Source organism: Colobus angolensis, unplaced genomic scaffold, assembly GCF_000951035.1.
Source record: "Colobus angolensis palliatus isolate OR3802 unplaced genomic scaffold, Cang.pa_1.0 Scaffold46, whole genome shotgun sequence".
NCBI classification, from domain to species: Eukaryota; Metazoa; Chordata; class Mammalia; order Primates; family Cercopithecidae; genus Colobus; species Colobus angolensis.
This window is the reverse complement of record NW_012118043.1, coordinates 8,050,345-8,071,484: the sequence shown is the minus strand read 5'-3', so window position 1 is coordinate 8,071,484 and position 21,140 is coordinate 8,050,345. Positions and strand designations below refer to the sequence as shown.

Genomic DNA, 21,140 nt, shown 5'->3' with positions numbered 1-21,140 from the left:
AAGCTGGGCATGGTGGCGCACACCTGTAATCCCAGCTACTCGGGTGGCTGAGGCACGAGAATTGCTTGAATCTGGGAGATGGAGGTTGCACTGAGCCAAGACTGCATGCCACTGCACTCCAGCCTAGGCGACAGAGCAACACTCTGTCTCAAAAAAACAACAACAAAAAAAGCCAAGCAGAATACAAATACATACATACACATATTCGTGTGTACAATCATTATGCTAAAATACATACATAACTGCAAAAGAGACAAAAACATGCCAAAATTGTAACAATGATTATTTCAGAGGTAAGTACTATTATAAATATATACTATTTAATATTGTATAATTTTCTGTATATTCCAAATGTTCCACTATGGGAACACATTTTTAAAATCAGAAATAAAAATATATGTATATACTCATAGACTTTTCTGATAAATATAATTAATATAGTTAATATACATACCTGGAACTGAATTAGTGGATGATCACCAAAAACATATTCTACTCTCCCACTGACTTGCAACACATAATCATAGGGGCTAACTTCATCTTCCTTCCCATGAATAGTCAAACGTTTTTGGATTGCCAATTCATTTACTTTGATAGGATTCATATTAGGAGATACTTGAAAGCTAAACACATCCTAAAGGGGGAGAGAGATGGGGAAAAAAGCAGTAAATGTTATATTTATGCTGAAAAATCACTATTACAGTCATTACGTAATAATATGTACAAATGTACATAATATTTACATAGGTACATCCTTAACAAATTTTATATGGATGCATATTTAGAATGTAGACAAGTTTACTGAAAGATAAAGTTTTCTAATAATCTGAAAGTCATCTTACTGCATTCATAGCACACAGCTTCCAAAGGTAAGATTAATATTTAACTAACGGTTACCATTAGGCATTTTCCAATGAACATCTTAGCTTCCTTTTTTTTTTTTTTTCTGAGATGGAGTCTCGCACTGTCCCCTAGGCTGGAGTGGAACGGCGTGATCTTGGCTCACTGCAACCTCTGTCTCCCAGGTTCAAGCAATTCTCCTGTCTCAGCTTCCCGAGGAGCTGGGATTACAGGCGTGTGCCACCACACCCAGCTAATTTTTTGTATCTTTAGTAGAGACAGGGTTTCACCATGTTGGCAAGACTGGTCTCAAACTCCTGACTTCGTGATCTGCTGCCTAAGCCTCCCAAAGGGCTGGGATTACAGGCGTGAGCCACCGCGCCCGGCCACATACTTTCTTTAAAAATGCACATAACCTGTAGCTATATTTTGTATATATATATTTTAAAACTTACACATTTCTCACTGGTAAGAAGAGAGCCATACTTTATACTAATTAAACCATAAATTAGCAATTGTGTCCAATTTTAGAAACATGTAAATAGAAACATATAGAAATTCTAATCAATGAAAAATGAAGATATAGTTTGGAATTGATATAGCATTACCAGATCTGTTCATTATAAGACTGAGTGGTACAGACAACACCTGAATCCTCTCATAATCCAGCAACGTAATTTTCCATTTATGGAAAATTACATACTTATAGTATATAAGTATATATCTTATATACTAACGATATAAGAAGCTATCTCCCAAAGCAACCAACTGCTACTCTGAACAACTAACTCATTGCTATTCTCTATACTGACCTGACATCAATTCCATAATATTTTCTACTAATTTAATTTAAATAAATCACCCCCCTGAATTTAAACTTTTAAATTCAAACTTTTAAAACCTAAACTTACTAAGTATTTCACATCTATTTTTCCCAGTATTTTACTTATTATTCTGTGTTTTCTATGAGTTGGTGCCTGCCATAGACTGAATGTTTGTGTCTCCCCTGGTGGATTCATATGTAGAAACCTAATCTCTAATGTGATGATATTTGGAAGTGAAAACTTTGGGATGTGATTAGGTCATGAGGGCAGAGTCCTCATGAATGGGATTAGTGCCCTTATAAAAGAAACCGCAGAGGCCACGCACGGTGGCTCACACCTGTAATCCCAGCACTTTGGGAGGCCAAGGTGGGCGGATCACGAGGTCAGGTGGGCGGATCATGACCAGCCTGGCCAACATGGTGAAACCCCGTCTCTACTAAAAATACAAAAATTAGCTGGGCATGGTGGTGCACGCCTGTAGTCCCAGCTACTTGAGAGGCTGAGGCAGGAGAATCGCCTGAACCAGGGAGTCGGAGGTTGCAGTGAGCTGAGATTGTGTCACTGCACTCCAGCCTGTCGACAGAGTGAGACTCTGACTCAAAAAAATAAATAAATAAATAAAATAAAATAAAATAAAATACATAAAAAAAGAACCCAGAGAGCTTTGTCTCCTTTTCTGCCATGTAATGACATAGCAAGAAGACAGTTATATATGGACCAGGAAGCCATCCCTCATAATGAACTGGTGCCTTGATCTTGGACTTCCCAGATTTCAGAATTCTGAGAAACAGGCCAGGTGCAGTGGATCACACCTGTAATCCCAGCACCTTGGGAGGCCGAGGCGGGCAGATCACTTAAGCTCAGGAGCTCAAGACCAGCCTGGCAAACACAGTGAAACCCTGCCTTTACTAAAAATACAAAAAATTAGCTGGGCGCAGTGGTCCCTGCCTGTAGTGCCAGCTACTCAGGAGGCTGAGGCAGGAGAATCGCTTGAACCAGGGAGTTGGAGGTTGCAGTGAGCCAAGATCGTGTCACTGTACTTTAGCCTGGTGACAAAGCGAGACTCCATCTCAAAAAATAAAAATAAAGTAAAATAAAAATAAAAATTAAATTAAATTAAAAATAAAATTTTAAAAAATTAAATAAATAAAATAAAATAAACCCCAGAGAGCTTCCTCTCCTCTTCTGCTATGTAAGGACATAGCAAGAAGATAGTTACGTATGCACCAGGAAGCCATCCTCGTAAGACACGGAATGAACTGGTGCCTTGATCTTGAACTTCCCAGCTTCCAGAACTGTGAGAAACAGGCCAGGTGCAGTGGCTCACACCTGTGATCCCAGCACCTTGGGAGGCCAAGGCAGATGGATCACTTGAGCTCAGGAGTTGAAGACCAACCTGGCGAACACAGTGAAATCCCACCTCTACTAAAAATACAAAAAATTAGCAGGGCGTGGTGGCGCCTGTCTATAGTCCCAGTTACTCAGGAAGCTGAGTCAGGGGAATCCCTTGAACCTGAAAAGAGGCAGTTGTAGTGAGCCTAGATCACGCTACTGCAATGCAGCCTGGACGACAAAGCGAGACTCTGTCTCAAAACAAAACAGAACAAAACAAACAAACAAAAAACCCTAGAATTGTGAGAAATAAATTTCTGTTGTTTATAAGCCACCCAGTCTATGGTATTCTGTTACAGCAGCCCAAACGGACTAAGACAGTGCCACATACATCAAAGAACACAGGCTAGGATGCTAGGAATCATTTTGAGAGGTCTCATGCCTCCTCCTTCCTCCTCAACCTCACCTCCCAATAAGACACCAATGACCTTATATCTTAATGGTTTTCCCGTATTTCAAGCAGTTGTTCAATATCACTTTCCATGACTTCATGAAATATTGTACCTTTTTTTTTTTTTGAGACAGGGTATCACTCTGTCGCCCAAGGTGGAGTACAGTGGCGCGATCTGGGCTCGCTGCAACCTCCGCCTTCTGGGATCAAGCAATCCTCCCACCTCATCCTCCTGGGTAGCTGGGACTACAGATGTGCACCACCATGCCCAGGTAATTTTTGTACAGATGGGGTTTCACCATGTTGCCCAACCTGGCAACTCCTGGGTTCAAGAGATCCTCCCTGTTCAGCTTCCCAAAGTGGCTGTGCGCCACCTCACCTGGCCAAGCCAGTGTTCTCAAGTTGAATTCTCATCACCTTTCATCAATAAATTCCCCTATTCTACCTCTCTTGACCACGCAGAATTCCTTAAACAATATTGTAAATTTGACCTTGACATTTTAATGATACTCAAATCTTGACTTAAATTGAACTTCAGACTCAACGTATCTCAGGATTGAATGATGAATGGCATTTTTCCCTAGATAAACTTACTTGTTTAGAGAAAATGCCTGAAGGTAGAATCTTTTTTTCACATCTGTCCTAACAAATACTTATTAACATGTTGGCTAAAAGAAGGCAAACCTGGGTAAAACCAGAGAGAGACACCTGGATGAAATCCTGGCTCTACCACTGACTAGCTATGAGGACTGGCGCAAAACACTAAACTTCTCTTCCTTTCAGTCTCTTCACTGTAAATAGGAGAAAGACAACAACATTTTGTAAGGTTGGTGTGGGAACTGGAGAATATATGAAAAATATACCATACCAGGAATTATGCAGGGTAAGTGCTCAACACAGAATAACGACTTACCCTGCATAATTGGTTGTTGTCATTGCTATGGTTATCACAGTAATTCAAGAACAAAACAAAACATCCAGCTGGGCATAGTGGCTCATGCTTGTAATCCCAGCACTTTGGGAGGCCGAGGCGGGTGGATCATCTGAGGTCAGAAGTTCGAGACCAGCCTGGCCAACATGGTGAAACCCCATTTCTACTAAAAATACAAAAATTAGCCAGGTGTGGTGGCAGGAGCCTATAATCCCAGCTACTCAGGAGGCTGCAGCAAGAGAATCACTTGGGCCTGGGGGGTGGAGGTTGCAGGGAGCCAAGATCACGCCACTGCACTCCAGCCTGGGCAATAGAGCGAGACTCCATCAAAAAAAAAAAATCCCTGAGTTTCTACCTTAATCTAATGCCAGACCCTAGATGCTAGAATGACTATACTTGATACAAAAGTAGTAGCATCATCTAGGTTGTATAATTGCTCTGAATATTCAGAAATGGATGGGCTGTATATGAACTCTATTATAATGCCTACTTCCATATCATTAATTAATTCACATAGTCATAGAATGCAAATTTAAGAATATGGAAACAAAGAGACCATTCTGATTAGGGTTTTCATTCTACAGACGGGGGGAAAAAATGACATGAAAAAAATATATTTCCAATAGGGAACACTATCTAGACCAGCGGTTGGCAAACTTTTTCTGTCAAGGACCAGGTTTGGCAAACAACATACAACACAGTGGTCTCTGCTGCATATTCTTTTTTTTTCTTCTTCTTCTTTTAAACATCCCTTTACAAATCTTTGAGGATTTTTTCTTTTTTTAACATCCCTTTAAAACTATAAAAACCAATTAAACAGTCCAGTTTGCCAATCCCATTCTAAGTCACCATTCTACTGCATCAAAAGAGATACGTGCAAAGAATATCACTTTAGACTATTATACATAATCCTAAATACATTTCCATCTGAAATCTAAAATTGTTCTTTCTAATAGTGTTTGCTAGGTAAGTGAGAGACACTTCTAAAAATGGAGCTGTATTCAGGTAAAAATGAGAAATGTATTACAAAATATTTCTTAAAAAAACATAATCCTACCTGGCAGTTTTCAAAATGAATAGCTACAATGAGCTTTCCCCCATACAGTTTATCTTCTAAGTTTTCAGGGATGGATGGTTCATGCTCCGGTGGATATGTTTGTTTTAGCCAGTCCATCCAAGACAATCCCACAAGTGACAGGATCTTTTCCTCGCTGAATTTGCGCATTTTTCTTCGAAATTCATTTACTTCAGGATCCTTCAAGGAATCAAATTCATGCAGACCTAAACACATTTTTTAAAGGTGTCATTTTCAGTAGCTAACAATAACAAAAAAGAATATAGAAAGAATACAAAGTATATTCAACAAAAACTAACTTGGATCTTGGATGCTGGCTTTTATCAAGCAGATGAAACTACAGAGGAAAATACCATGAAAGATTAAAAAACCCAGATAAAACAATAAATCTCATATACAGAAGACAAACATACAATTATATTTTTAAAAAAATACAACTCAGAACCTCATAAAGAAATGTAGTTTGCTTACCAGTTTTACAAAGTAATTCACAATACATATTTTAAAGCCACACATAAAAGATTCATTGTTTTTATTTACAAACCAAGTATTAGTAAATCACATTTAAAATAGCTGAGAAAGACTAAGAATCTGAAAAACAGTTTCAATACTGTATTAGAAGAAAACTAAGAATCAAGTTATTATTTCACCTAAAACTTGGTATACTATGGGAATGGCTATGATACATAGGGGCAGAGGGAATGTGGAAAATCTCCGTATCTTCCTCTGAATTTTGCTGTGAACCTAAAAACTGTTCATAGTCTTTAAAAAACCAAAACAAACCAAAGAAAACCTAGTATACTTAAATTTTACAGATTGAATTTTCACTTCATTGTGACTTTTAAATGGTTATCATGTATTGTATTAATTAGTCAAAAATCCCATAAACATAAAATTGTTCTTTATTGTTTGATTGACTCTCAAACAACATGGTGGTTGTGGCACCAACCCCCCCACAGAGGAGAAAATTCACATATAACATTCATTCATTCATTCACTGAGACAGAATCTTGCTCTGTTACCCAGGTTGGAGAGCAGTGGTGTGATCACTGCTCACTGTAGCCTTCATCTCCTGGGCTCAAGTGATCCTCCCACCTCAGCCTCCCAAGTAGCTGACATTACAGTCACAAGTACATGCCACTATGTCTGGATAAATTTTTAGTAGACATGAGGTCTTGCCATATTGTCCAAATTGTCTTGAACTCCTGGGCTCAAGCAATCTTCCCACCTCAGTCTCCCAAAGTGCTGGGATTACAAGTGTCAGTCACCATGCCTGGCCCACATATCACTTTTGACTCCTGAACAACTTAACTACTAATAGCCTACTTACGAGCAGAAGCCTTACCAACAACATAAAGTCAGTTAACACTTATTTTGTATGTTGTATATGTTATATACTGTATTCCTAAAGCTAAAGAAAATGTTAATTACTCCAGCTCTCTTCTGATTACAAAAAAAGAAAATGTTATTAAATAAATCACAAAGAAGAGAAAATATATTTACTATTTATTAAGAGGAAGTGGATCATCATAAATGTCTTCATAACTCATCATCTTCACATTGAGTAGGCTGAGGAGGAGGAGGAGAGGTTGGTCTTGCTGTCTCAGGGGTGACAGACGCAGAAGAGTGAAGGAGGTAGAAGGGGAGGCAGGAGACGCAGGCATACTGTATGTAACTTTACAGATTACGTCATAATTTCTGACTTCTTTGCTTTTTCATTTCTGTAAAAAATGTTTATCTGTATAGTATCAATCCTACCATTGTTTGCTTTAGTTTCAGTGCTGGTATCATAGAAGGGGCCATATTATAAAAGAAGTCAACAGCAATCTTGAATAATCAGAAGCCTTCTGTCAGACTGCTGCATGTGAATTTGTTTTCGGGCACTGTTTAATTCTACATCATCTTCCTCATCATCTGGCACTGGTTCAGAATCACTCATCTCCATGAAGTTGTTTTCTGTTAATCCCTCTCATGTGGTGTTTATTAGCTCTTGGATTTCTCCATGATCTGTATTTTGAAACCCTTCACCACCACTGCTGCCTTTTATGCCATATCCACAATCTATTTCGTAATTTCCTTGATTGGTTCTGTTGTAAATCCTGTGAACTCATGTACAATATCGAGACAGAGTTTTCTCCAACAGGAATTTCCTGTTTTGGGTTTGATAGCTTTCACAACTTTTTCTACATCAATGATGGCACCTTCAATGGTGTAATACTCGCAGTCTTTCATGATGTTTAACCAGGTTCTCTTCCATAGAGTACCATGAGTAACGAGCCTTAAAGGTCCTTATGACCTCCTGATAGGCTAAATTAGAGATGTAGAATTTGGGGTAAGTAGACCACTTTGATGCTCTCAGTGTTGAACTCAGGGGGTTCTGGGTGGCCATGGGCATCATCCAATATCAAAAGAACCTTAAAGGCAGTCCTGGCCGGGTGCAGTGGCTCATGCCTGTAATCCTCCTGTTATCCCAGCACTTTGGGAGGCCAAGGTAGGGGGATCACTTGAGGTGAGGAGTTCGAGACCAGCCTGGCCAACATGGGGAAACACCGTCTCTATTAAAAAACACAAAAATTAGCTAGACACGGTGGTGTGTGCCTGTAATCCCAGCTACTTGGGAGGCTGAGGCAGGAGAATCCCTTGAATCCAGGAGGCAGAGGAGCCAAGATCACACCACTGTACTGCAGCCTGGGCGATACAGTGAGACTCCATCTCAAAAAGAGGCAGACCCGGCCGGGCGCGGTGGCTCAAGCCTGTAATCCCAGCACTTTCGGAGGCCGAGACGGGCGGATCACCAGGTCAGGAGATCGAAATCATCCTGGCTAACACGGTGAAACCCTGTCTCTACTAAAAAAAAAAATACGAAAAACTAGCCGGGCGAGGTGGCGGGCGCCTGTAGTCCCAGCTACTCGGGAGGCTGAGGCAGGAGAATGGCGTGAACCCGGGAGGAGGAGCTTACAGTGAGCCGAGATGGCGCCACTGCACTCCAGCCTGGGCAACACAGTGAGACTCCGTTTCAAAAAAAAAAAAAAAAAAAAGAGGCAGACCCCTTACTGGTAAAATACTTCCTGACTTCAGGACAAAGCACTGATGAAACCAATCCAGAAAAAGGGTTCTCATTGTCCAGGTCTTCTTCTTGTACAACCGAAAGACTAGCAGCTGGTGTTTCTTTTTCCCTTTGAGGTTTGGGGGTTAGCAGCTTTATAAATAAGGTGTATCACAAACCAGTCTGCATTTGCACAAAACAGTAGTTAGCCTTCCTGTCTTAAATCCTGGTGCTGACTTCTCTTCCTTACTAATAAATGACCTTTGTGGCATTTTTTTTCTCCAGAACTGGGCACTTTGATCTACATTAAAAACTTGTTCAGGGCCAGACAAGGCAGCTCACACCTATAATCCCAACATTTTGGGAGGCCGAGGTAGGAGGATTCCTTGAGGTAAGGGGTTAGAGACCAGCCTGGTCAACATAGTGAGACCTCATCTCTACAAAAAATTAAAAATTAGCTCAGCATGGTGGCGCATGCCTGTAGTCCCAGCTACTCAGGAGGCTGAGGTGGGAGGATCACTTGCCCAGGACGGCAAGGATACAGCCTGGGCAACAGTGTGAGATCATGTCTCAAAAACAAAACACCAAAAATCTGTTCAGGCAGGTATCCTTTCTCCTCAGTGAGTTTTCTTAACGGCATCTGGGAACTCATCTGCTATTTCTAGGTCAGGAAAAATAACTTCTCCTGTTACCTTGACATTTTTTTATGCTAAACCTCTTTCTAAAATTGTCAAACCATCCTTTGCTAGCATTAAAATTCTCCTGCAATTAAGCCCAGTACCCACTGTACTTAATGTTATTTTTCCATAGCTTCTCTCTCCTACCCTCCACCCTCCAAAAGGCCCTGGTGTGTGTTACTCCCCTCTAAGTGTTTATGTGTTCTCATCGCTTAGCTCCTACTTGTAAGTGAGAACATGCAGCATGGTTTTCTGTTTCTGTGTTAGTTTACTAAAGATAGTAACCTACAACTCCATTTATGTCCCTGCAAAAGACATGATATCACAACTTAATTCTAAACTTAAAATGAAAAAGAGAAGCTCAAGACTTAATAAGACTTTAGAGAGTAAGAATAAGTTTGAAGGACTTGCTTCAACAACTAGCTGGAATAATTGATGCAATGTGGTATTCTTTTCAGGAATCAACACAATAAAAGAAATGTTATGTAATAATTAGAAAAGACAGAAACACAGGTATGTATTTCTATATGAGGAAGCATATAAGGAAAGTGGATCTGCAGATGAATGAGAAAATAAGGAGCTATTCGAGAAATAGTTATGGGTTACATATAAAAATGATATTTTTCAATACTTCATGTGATATAAAAATCAAATTGATGTGGAAAAAAGATTTAAATGTGAATGGCAAATTTAAAAAATGTTTAAAAGAAAGCTTTCTTAAAGAAAACACATGAAATAAATCTTAAGATTAAAAAAAAAATTCTCCTGCACTAGATCCTTCACTTTCTTATTGCTTTATCACATAACTTTGCCTTTTCTTGAATCAGAGTAGAGTCTACAGGTATGCCTTTCTTATAGCAATCCTGCACCCACACACAAGCTGCATTTTTAATATAAGATTAAAAAGGTGTTTCACAGAAAGTGCAAGGTTTAGCACCTGCTGACATAGCTGCAGCAACAGTTTCATGAATTTGCTTTTTCACAATGGTACTTACACTGGATTGATTTATCTCAAAATGGCAGGCAACCCCAGCTGCAGACCTCCATCTACAGTACATATCAAGCTATTCAGCCTTTTTTTTTTTTTTTAAATAAGGTATTTGCAGGCACAATCACAGCACACTAGTACCTAGAACTCCTGGGCTCCTGCCTCAGCCTCTGCACCCAGCTGCATTCAACTTTTTCTTATAATATTATGACTTTTCCCCATTCTTAGAAGTACTTCCAGGATCACAAGTGGCATTTTGTATGGGTCTCACAGTGTTATTCAAGGTTTGCAGTATTCCAGTAAACACAATTAAAAAAATACATGAGAACTGGGAGAGATCCCTTTTTACTGCAATATGCAATTTACTAGACAGAGGAACTGCTCAAGTGGAGATGATTAGAGTCACATGGCATTTCTGAGCATATACTCACAACACTTAACCTCACCACATTAGCAACAGGAGGTGGCTGCAAAATTATTACAGTAGTATAGCATGTACTACAATTAATTTTATGCACTTATGATTTAATACTGTATCTTTACATTTGTCTGTACTTCTTTCAACTGCAAATGGTACCATGTATGGTTGTCTAAATGTCTGTGTATTTAAGTTTTGAAATTTTAACTTTTTATAATAGATGTATGTGTATTTTATGGTACTAAATGATAAACTAGTATCTACATACATATGCATTTATGACATACTTAACTTTTTAATTTTTCCACTATTTCTAGGCTGCGCTTCGTCTGCAAGTTTTTTCAAATTGTCACAAATCTCAAAAAAAGTTTCAACATATTTACTGAAAAATATCCACTTATAATTGGCCCTGCACAGTTCAAACCTATTGCTGAAGGATGGGCTGTACTTAATTTTTAGTCACTTCTGTCATTAAGACAATTATATATGACAACTTTTTCAAAAACTTATGATTATTCCAGTAAATAATTTTAGAAATCTAAAAGAATGAATCGGCATATGTAAATGTTTATGTGTACATTAATTTTTACCTATCAGGTTAGCACATACTTTAAAATTTGATAATACCCTGTGCTGGAAGGGGTAGAGAGAAAAAGCCATTCTAGTATAGTTTTGGTGAGAAACTACATTGATATAAACAGTTTAGGGGGCAATTTTGTAATATTTATTAGAAATCATCGCCAGGCGCGGTGGCTCAAGCCTGTAATCCCAGCACTTTGGGAGGCCGAGACGGGCGGATCACGAGGTCAGGAGATCGAGACCATCCTGGCTAACACGGTGAAACCCCGTCTCTACTAAAAAATACAAAAAACTAGCTGGGCGAGGTGGCGGGCGCCTGTAGTCCCAGCTACACGGGAGGCTGAGGCAGGAGAATGGCATAAACCTGGGAGGCGGAGCTTGCAGTGAGCTGAGATCCGGCCACTGCACTCCAGCCCGGGCGACAGAGCAAGACTCCGCCTAAAAAAAAAAAAAAAAAAAAAAAAAAAGAAATCATTCACTCACACACACACACACACACACACACACATCCTTAGACCTCACAATTTTATCAATCGTAATCTCAACCTGAGAAATTTAGGACCAACCAAGAAAGCCAAGTATACTCCCTCAACACCAGTCATATAAGATGCCTTGCTTTTCTAGTTAGCCCACCTCCACCTCCCTGCTGCCAACAATTTCCCATCAGGCATCTCCGAAACCTTCCTTTTTTCACTGTAAAGCTTTCCCACTCCCTGCCTGCCTCTGAGTCTCTGCCAAACTCAAGTTCTTTTACTATAGCAACCTCTGCATAAATAGTCTGTGTTCTCATCTGAGTGGTCTTTGTTTATTTCTACAAACCTATGGATATACTATCAATATATGAATATTTGCTGCAGTTTTTTTATAATAATTAAAACGTAATCTAAAGGCCATCATTCAGGACTGGTTAAATAAAGATACATCCATATATCATTATACAGTGGTGCAGGAGATAAAAATACAATCAATCTTTGTGTTTTTAAGGGCACCAGACTTTTTTTTAAAGTAAGTAGAGAATGGGTCAGGTAAAATCCCTTTTCTGCAAATTCAAAAGAAAGAATATAGAATATGCATTAAGTTTTTGTTTTGGATACTTGAGATGACTCTATTGCTACAGTGGTATTTTGTAGTATTAGAGAGGAATGCACAGTGAGGAAAGTTACCTTTTATTCCATAAAATTAATCTATACTATACTATTTGAACATATGCATGTCAGTAAGGGTTGCATTGTCTTCTTTTTACTTTTATGCACTGAAAACAATAGTTGTTATTTCAAAAATATATCCTAGAATCAATATTGTGGTATTAACTATAAAAAAAAATAAAACACAGCAAAGGTATAACACAGCAAAGGTAAAATGATTCCCTGGATACTTTTAGACCTGGAATAAAATACATTACTCTAAATTAGCTACGAAAGGACTGTAATTTGGGTGGACTGGCTAAAGCATTTTAGTGCACTGTTAATATTCATTCTATTCACAGGCAATAGGAATTACAGCTTAGGAAAGGGAAATATGAACCCAATAATGTATACATCTAACTAACCCACCTTCTAAATGTCTCTCAACTCTGTCCACTTCTCTCAGTCCTGTAACCATTAACCAAATCCTGGCTATCATCACCCTTCCTTTGGGTTACATCATTTTTTCACTAATTTCTCTACTCAAATTCTTAATCCCTCCAATCCACTCTTCATTCTACAACCTAAATAATCTTTCTAAAATGTAAATTTATCATGTTACTCCCCTACTTAAATTTCTTCAATAGCTTCCCAAGTGTTCTTAGTAGTAAAGCTCTACTTTTTACATGGCCTTCATGGCACTGTATGCTCTGAAGATGGCTGCCTCTCTAGTCTTCCCTAGTTGTCCTATCTGTTCCCCTACACTACCCATAATCAATTTCTTTTCCTTGAATAGGCCATTCTTCACATGTGCCATTTCTTTTTGTTTTTTCCTTTCTCCACCTCTCTTTACCTACCAAATTCCTAATCAGCATTGATGGCTCAGTTTAGGTGTACATATTCTAAGATGTCATCCCTGATTCACCTAATTGATTTAAGGTGACTTTCCTTTTCAAAAGTTTTTTTTATTAATTGGCAAATAATAATTGCATATATTTATGAGGTACAATGTGATGGGGGTTTTTTGTTTGTTTGAGAAAGGGTCTTATTCTGTCACCCAGGCTGGAGTGCAGTGGCATGATCACGGCTCACTGGAGCCTCAACCTCCGGGCTCAAGCCAAGTGATCCACCTCAGCCTCTCAAGTAGCTGGGACTACAGGCACACACCACCATGCCTGGTGTGTTTGTTCTATTTTTTGTAGAGATGGGGTTTTGCTATGTTGCCCAGACTGGTCTCCAAATCCTGAGCTCAAGTGATCCACCTGCCTCGTCCTCCCAAAGTACTGGGAATAAGCTCCCATGCTCGGCCAATGTGATATTTTGATACATGTATACATTGTGCAATGATCAAATCTGGCTAATTAGCATATCTATCACCTCAAATATTTATCATTTCTTTGTGAAGAGAACATTTTAAAATTCTCTCATAGCTATTTTGAAATATACAATACATTATTATTAACTATAGTCATGGTGCTATGCAATAGAATAGGGGTAGGGGTGGTTTTGGGATGAAACTGTTCTACTTCAGATCATCAGGCATTAGATTCTCTCTCATTAGAGATATCCCTCTCATGTGCAGTTCACAATAGGATTCTTGGCATTCACGCTCCTATAAGAATCTAATGCTACCACTGATCCGACAGGAGGCAAAGTTCAGATGGTAATGCTCACCCAACCCGCTGCTCACCTCCTGCTGTGCAGCCTCGTTCCTAACCAGGAACAGGGAGCAGAGGAGAACCCCTGCAATAGAACACCAGAACTTATTTCTGCTGAAACTTTGTATCCATTGACCAATGTCTCCCCTTTCCCAGTCCAATACACCCCTTTATCTGCCCCCAACTGGCTCTGGTAACTACCATTCTACTGTTTACTTTGAGTAGTTGAACTTCAGATTCCACATTTAAGTGAGATCACACAGTATCTGAAGGTGACCCTTTCTGACATAGCATAGCAGTTCATACATTGCAATAAAACTGTGTTTACTGATCCTCATTTCACACTGGATTGTGAGGTCTAAGCAAAGACCATATCACCCATGGTCACAGTAAAATTTCAAGTATAAACACTCAATACTATTGAACTGCAATCACTAATGTTTTGGTAATGTTTTTCAATATTATAAATAAGGGATTCTGTTCATGTAACTGTTAGAATCACATAAAAAATAAAGCTTTCATTTATTCCAGACTCACTGAATCCCAATCTCTGAGCATATTCATTTTAAGAAGCTGATACAACCTAAATTTGGGAACCACCATAAAGATCTCTTAAAAACAGAAATTTTACCAAAAATACGAACACTTTGGGCTAAGTAATTTAATTTTAAACCTAGCTAATACCCTACGTACCTTCTTATAAGAGAATCTAACGGCAAAGGTTAAATTTTCCTTAAGACTACTGTAAAATTTACAGTCAAATATAGTATTTATACTAAAAAAGTACTGAGTGAACAATTTATTCATACTAAAGAGGGTGTTAAAATCCTACAGACTAGGCCGGGCATGGTGGCTCACACCTGTAATCCCAGTACTTTGGAAGGCTTGAGGCGGGCAGATCGCTTGAGGTCAGGAGTTCGAGACCAGCCTAGCCAACATGGCAAAATCCCATCTCTACAAAAAATACAAAAATTAGCTGGGTGTGGTGGTACAATCCTATAATCCCAGCTACTCAGGAGGCTCAGGCACGAGAATCACTTGAACCTAGGAGGCAGAGGTTGCAGTGAGCAAAGATCACGTCACTGCACTCCAGCTTGGACAACCAAGTGAGACTCTGTGTCAAAAAAAAAAAAAAAAAAAAAATCCTACAGACTAGCTATTTCCCTCACTTAAGGTATACCACAGGTTTAGATAGGTCAGGAGAAATAAGGGAGTTTACAAATATGTTTTTCAGAATGCTAACAAAATCCTCTGGTTACAATTATTTTACTGAATGTTTGGAGAAATTAATATAGGGGTGGCATACACCTTACTGCAGAGAACAAACAGAACTCAAACAACAGCTCTGTAAATAATTATTTGGAATAAACACACACAAAAAAAAGATTAGCCACATCATCTTTCAGGAAAAGGTATTTTTAGCCTAGTCAGGGCAATTATGTCTCTAAAGGTTCTACTGTTTTCTTTGGAGAGAGGAGGCAGCAACCTTGTTCCTAAAGTTAAACTGAAATAATTGTTTATTGTTTTCCCAGGAGGCATGGCCTCATCAAGCCCTGGTCATCACTGACAAATCAGCAACTGCAAAAATTGACTTGACTTCTCAAGTATTAAAAGTGAAAATTCATTCTTAAATACTCAACTTACTCAATTTCTTAAATAAATGTTAACATTTAAATTTGTGTATATGATCAAAATGCCAAAGAATACAAAAATTAGGTGGGCGTGGTGGTCCCAGCTACTCAGGACTACAGCTGGAGTACAGGACTACAGCTGGACTACAGGACTCAGGACTAGTAGCTGGGACTACGGGTCCCATTCCTGTAGTCCCAGCTACTCAGGAAGCCAAGGTGGGAGAATTGCTTGAACCTAGGAGGCGGAGGTTGCAGTGAGCCAAGAAGGTGCCACTACACTCCAGACTGGCTGACAGAGTGAGACCCTGTCTCAAAAAAAAAAAAATTAAATTCATTAAATTCTAATATAGCTTATACCCCTACACTATGGTAGGATAAAAGGTAAGGTTGCCAGGTTAAAAAAAACAGTATGTGCAACTCAATTTGAATTTTAGGTAAATAATGAATATGTTTTTAGCATAAACACAGCATATGTAATATTTCAATCTTCAATATTTTTATTTGCCATATCTGGCAGGCATAGGAAGAGGTAATGGTGGCCAGTGAATCCATGTTTTGGTAAGTGTTGAGAAGGAGGTAAATTTCAAAGAGATACCAATGCCTTGAAGAAACTTGGCCCACATCTTGGGTAACATAGTAAGATTCCAACTCTATAAAAAAAAAAAATTAGCCAGACTTGGTAGCTTGCACTCAGCAACTCAGGAAGCTGAGGTGGGAGGATCACTTGACCCTGGGAGGCTGCGGCTGCAGTGACCCATGGCTATACCACTGCACTCCAGCCTGGGTGACAGAGCAAGACCCTGTCTCAATTTAAAAATAAAAACAAAAACAGCCAGGTGCAGTGACTCACACCTGTAATCCCAGCACTTTGGGAGGCTGAGGCAGGTGGATCACCTGAGGTCAGGAGTTCGAGACCAGCCTGGTCAACATGGTGAAACCCTGTCTCTAATAAAAAAACAAAAATTAGCTAGGCCACTGCCTGTAATCCCAGCTACTCAGGAGGCTGAGGCAGGAGAATCGCTTGAGCCTGGGAGGCAGAGCTTGCAGTGAGCCAAGACCATGCCACTGCACACCAGCCTAGGCAACAAAATGAGACTCTCTATCAAAAAAATAAATATATAAATAAATAAATATAAAAGTAAAAAGGCCAGCACAATGGCTCACACCTATAATCCTAGCACTTTGGGAGGCAAAGGCAGGTGGATCACTTGGGCTTAGGAGTTTGATACCAGCCCGGGCAACATGCTAAAATCTACATGGGCATGGTGGCATATGCCTGTGGTCTCAGCTACTCAGGAGGCTGAGGTAGGAGGATCACTTGAGCCTGGGAGGTTGAGGCTGCAGTGAGCTGAGATCGCACCACTGCACACCAGCCTAGGTGACAGAGAGAGACCCTATTTAAAAAAAAAAAAAAAACAAAAAGAACTTGGCATACTCTGTGGTACTTTTTGGATTAACAAATATTTTAGCTTCTCTAAAAATCAATGTGGTTCTGGTTTGCTTTCTAACATTAGCATGAAAATACAGAAAAGCTAGGTATTTTAATCCACAGAAACAAAAACAAATAAAAGACTTGAAATACATACAATTTAGGCTGGGTGTGGTGGCTCATGCCTGTAATCCCAGCACTTTGAGAGGCCGAGGCAGGCAGATCACAAGGTCAAGAGATCGAGACCATCCTGACCAATATGGTGAAACCCTGTCTCTATTAAAAATATAAAAATTAGCTGGGCGTGGTGGCGGGTGCCTGTAGTACCAGCTACTCAGGAGGCTGAGGCAGGAGGATCACTTGAACCCAGGAGGCGGAGGTTGCAGTGAGCCGAGATCACGCCATTGCACTCCAGCCTGGGCAACAGAGCAAGATGCCATACCAAAAAAAAAAAAAGAGAGAAAGAGAAAGAAATACATACACTTTACTTAAAAGAAATATATCAAAATATTGTCAGTCAATATGCTTGTCCTGGATGATAAGACTATAAGTGGTTTTTTATTCTTTCTCCTCTTCCATATATTCTTCAACTTTTTATGGGCATGAGAACAAAGGGAAAACTTTTCATAATGGATAAAAATTCAAATTCTATAAAAATCTTTGGGCCAGGTGCTGTGGCTCTGAAGGCTGAGGCAGGCAAACAGCTCGAGTCCAGGAGTTTGAGACCAGCCCAGGCAACATCCTGTCTCTACTATAAAAAAAAAAAAAAAAAAAATCTAGCTGGGCATGGTGGGTTGCATCTGTATGTAGTCCCAGCTACTTAGGACGCTGAGGTGGGAGGATTGCTTAAGACTAAGGTTGAGTCGAGGCTGAAGTGAGCCATGATCTCCCCACTGCACTCTAGCCTGGGCAACAGGGCGAGACCTTATCAACAAAAAACAAAAACAGAAACAAAAAACAAACAAAACAAAACACATATTTGTAGCTCTAGAAAACAGAAAGGAATACTTTCTAATCAGGTCACTAATAAATAAGAAAAAATTCTGTATGATATATAACTATAAACTTGTTAATTGGGAAAATTTTTATTGCCAAAAATAAACTAGCCATCCTCTGAAGTAATCAAATATTTTTAAATATCACAGTATCACTTAGTAAACTAACAAGGTTCTATTCTAATGCACTCAGAGGGAGTAGTCCCACAGTATAATCATTAGCAAGCCTGAATTATTAGAGGTTAAGATCAAAGAATAGTATGTTAAAGGGGATGGTACTGTATTATCCTGTAACAGTGAATCTGATCAATACTGATACCCAATCCAGATACATAAACCTCCAATGGATTTTCTGGTTTTGTATTTAATCTGCAAAGTCCCCTCCTCAGTAACCCTTTGTAGTTCCTAATTCAAGTCAGTATCTTCTCTAAAGCAAGATATTTATATACCATTAGCCCCTGAGACTCCTAATATTATATAGCAAGAGAGACTCCTCCAAGTTCCTGATTGTGTTACTCACAATTTTCTGTGGAATAAATTTGCAAGGAATAATGTGGACATATTTCCTGACTCTCTACCAAAATAACTTATACTTAAAGATAATTTCAGTTAAGAAGTAAAATTTGTCAATAACTTATTTATGGAAACATCAAAGAGCTTAAAGTCTTGGTTGGCATAGAGAGTTGTGTATAAAATATGTTCATTCTATAGGAGCAGTTCATAAGAAACTAAGGCTAATGTCTCCCTTAGTGAAGGACTTCTCAAACAATCTGAGGTAAAGCAACAACTTTTTTCCTTCCAATCCATCAAAGACCAATATTTTTGTAAAATAAAAATAAATCAGTCATGCACAGTGGCTCACGCCTGTAATCCCAGCACTTTGGGAGGCTAAGGTAGAAGGATCACTTGAGCCCAGAAGTTTGAGACCAGCCTGGACAACATAGAGAGACCCTGTCTCTATTTTTTAAAATTAAATAAATAATAAATCCTTAGACAACAAAAACATATACTAAACATAAGTCCTTGGATGCTATGGCAGTATCATATTGCTAGAGGGGTTTCTAAACATTTATTCTCAAACTCTATACTTACCTTATCTCAAACTGGCAACAACTTACAGATCAGCAGCGGTCCATGGACCACACTTTGAAAAGCAATGTCTTAAATATACTTACTATGTGTGTATAGAGATAGATAGATAGATAGATAGATAGATAGATAGATAGATAGATAAAGAATTCATACTAAGAATTTTTAATGCTACCTTTTCCTATAAGGACTCCAATTTTTGAGTCTAATTTTTCCCCTGGGTCACAACTTCTTGTCACTAATTTGAGAACTGGAAGAAAAGGTCTGACATCACAGAGTCTTCGTGTTTCATCTTCAAGCTCCTCATATACAGCAGTCTGGTTCACACATGCAAACATATAGGAGTCAATATCCATAAGGAGGTTGAACATTGGGTAATTGTGAACTTGCTTCCATAACATCTATGAGAAAAAAAAATAAGACATTTTCTGGAATGGAAACACTTGCTCAAGTGTACAAAGATATAAGGATACTCACTGCAGCACTGTTGGTAAAAATAAACTATGAACAAATCAAATGTTTAGCAATAAAGGATTGGTTAAATGAATTACAGAATATTATAGAACTGTAAAAATAATAGAAATATATACAGAAAAATAGAAAAAATATAAATTCATTCTGAAATGGAAAACCATACCAAATATTCAAGTTTTCTTAAAATAGCAAATTATAAGAGAGTATATGTGGTATTATCCCATGTTTGTAGGGTAATAATAATAGCATAGTACACAAAAAATGCATTATAAATGAAATTACTAAAAGCAAATTATCTATGACAAGACTCAATGAAAACTTTCATTTTTCACATTCCTGTGAAATATTCCTTTCTTGATCACTCCTGATCAAAAAAAATTTAAATTTAAAGTATGTATCACACTTCCATACAATATTTAAGTTATTTGTGTCCTATATTCTTTTATTTATCAGGGATATCCTTACTAACACTGTCCTGTCAAAATGATAATAATCAATTTCTCAACATCTCTTTCCATGTCTCCTGGATGAGATAATATAAAAGTTCACCATACAAAAACAAAGAGAGATTGCATATTTTGTCAACAGCCAGTACAAAAGCTAACAGCTGAAAATAACAGACCCAAAGTAAAAATTGTGGCCAATCCTCAGGTCAGATTCAGTTACATAAAACATACAGGAGAAAGTACAAGCAACAATAATAATAAAAATAGGTAAACTTTTCATTCTTAAGGCTCAAAATAGTAAAAGAAAATTAAGAAAAAAAGGTAAACTGAACTTCACCAAAATTTAAAACTTCTGTACAGCAAAAGACATTATCAAGAGAATGAAAAGGCAACCAACAAAATGGGAGGTAATATTTGCAAATCATATATATCTGACAAGACATTAATATCCAGAATATACAAAGAACTCCTACAACTCAATAACAAAAAACAAAGTTTAAAAATTAGTACAGGTCTAGAAAAGACAATTCTCCAAAAAAGATACAAATGACCAGTAAGCACAAAAAAAGATGCTCGACATCATTAGTCATGAAGGAAATGCACATAAAAACCACAATGAGGCTGGGTGCAGTGGTTCACGTCGGTAATCCCAGCACTTTGGGAGGCCATGGTGGGCAGATCACGAGGTCAAGAGATCAAGATCATCCTGGCCAACATGGTGAAATCCCGTCTCTACTAAAAATACAAAAATTAGCTGGGCATGGTGGCATGCACCCAGCTACTCAGGAGGCTGAAGCAGGAGAATCACTGGAACCCGGGAGGCAGAGGTTGCAGTGAGCCGAGATCGTGACACTGCAATCCAGCCTGGTGACAGAGCGAGACTCCATCTCAAAAAAACAAAAAAACCACAATGAGATATCACTTCACATCCATTAGGATGGATATTATTAAACACACACACACACACACACACACATAAAATACGGCATGTGCTTGTTGTCTCAGGTACTTGGGAGGCTGAGGTGGAAGAATTGCTTGAATTCAGCCGAGTCTGAGTCCAGCCTGGGCAACATAACAAGATCATATCTCTTAGACAAACAAAAAAAGGAAAGAAATGAAGGAAGGAAGGAAGG

The 21,140-nt window shown here is 38.7% G+C and overlaps 1 protein-coding gene across 1 annotated transcript in view; it reads right to left on the bottom strand.

Annotated features, from left to right (window-relative positions):
• Nucleotides 1–21,140, bottom strand: part of PIK3CB (phosphatidylinositol-4,5-bisphosphate 3-kinase, catalytic subunit beta) — a 151,361-nt gene that overhangs the window by 92,809 nt on the left and 37,412 nt on the right. The window contains exons 3-5 of the mRNA XM_011958222.1: nucleotides 19,263–19,488; nucleotides 5,436–5,659; nucleotides 455–634 (exon numbers count right to left, since the gene is read on the bottom strand). Of these exons, the coding sequence (XP_011813612.1) occupies nucleotides 455–634; nucleotides 5,436–5,659; nucleotides 19,263–19,488 (630 nt within the window). The remainder of the gene's footprint in view (nucleotides 1–454; nucleotides 635–5,435; nucleotides 5,660–19,262; nucleotides 19,489–21,140) is intronic.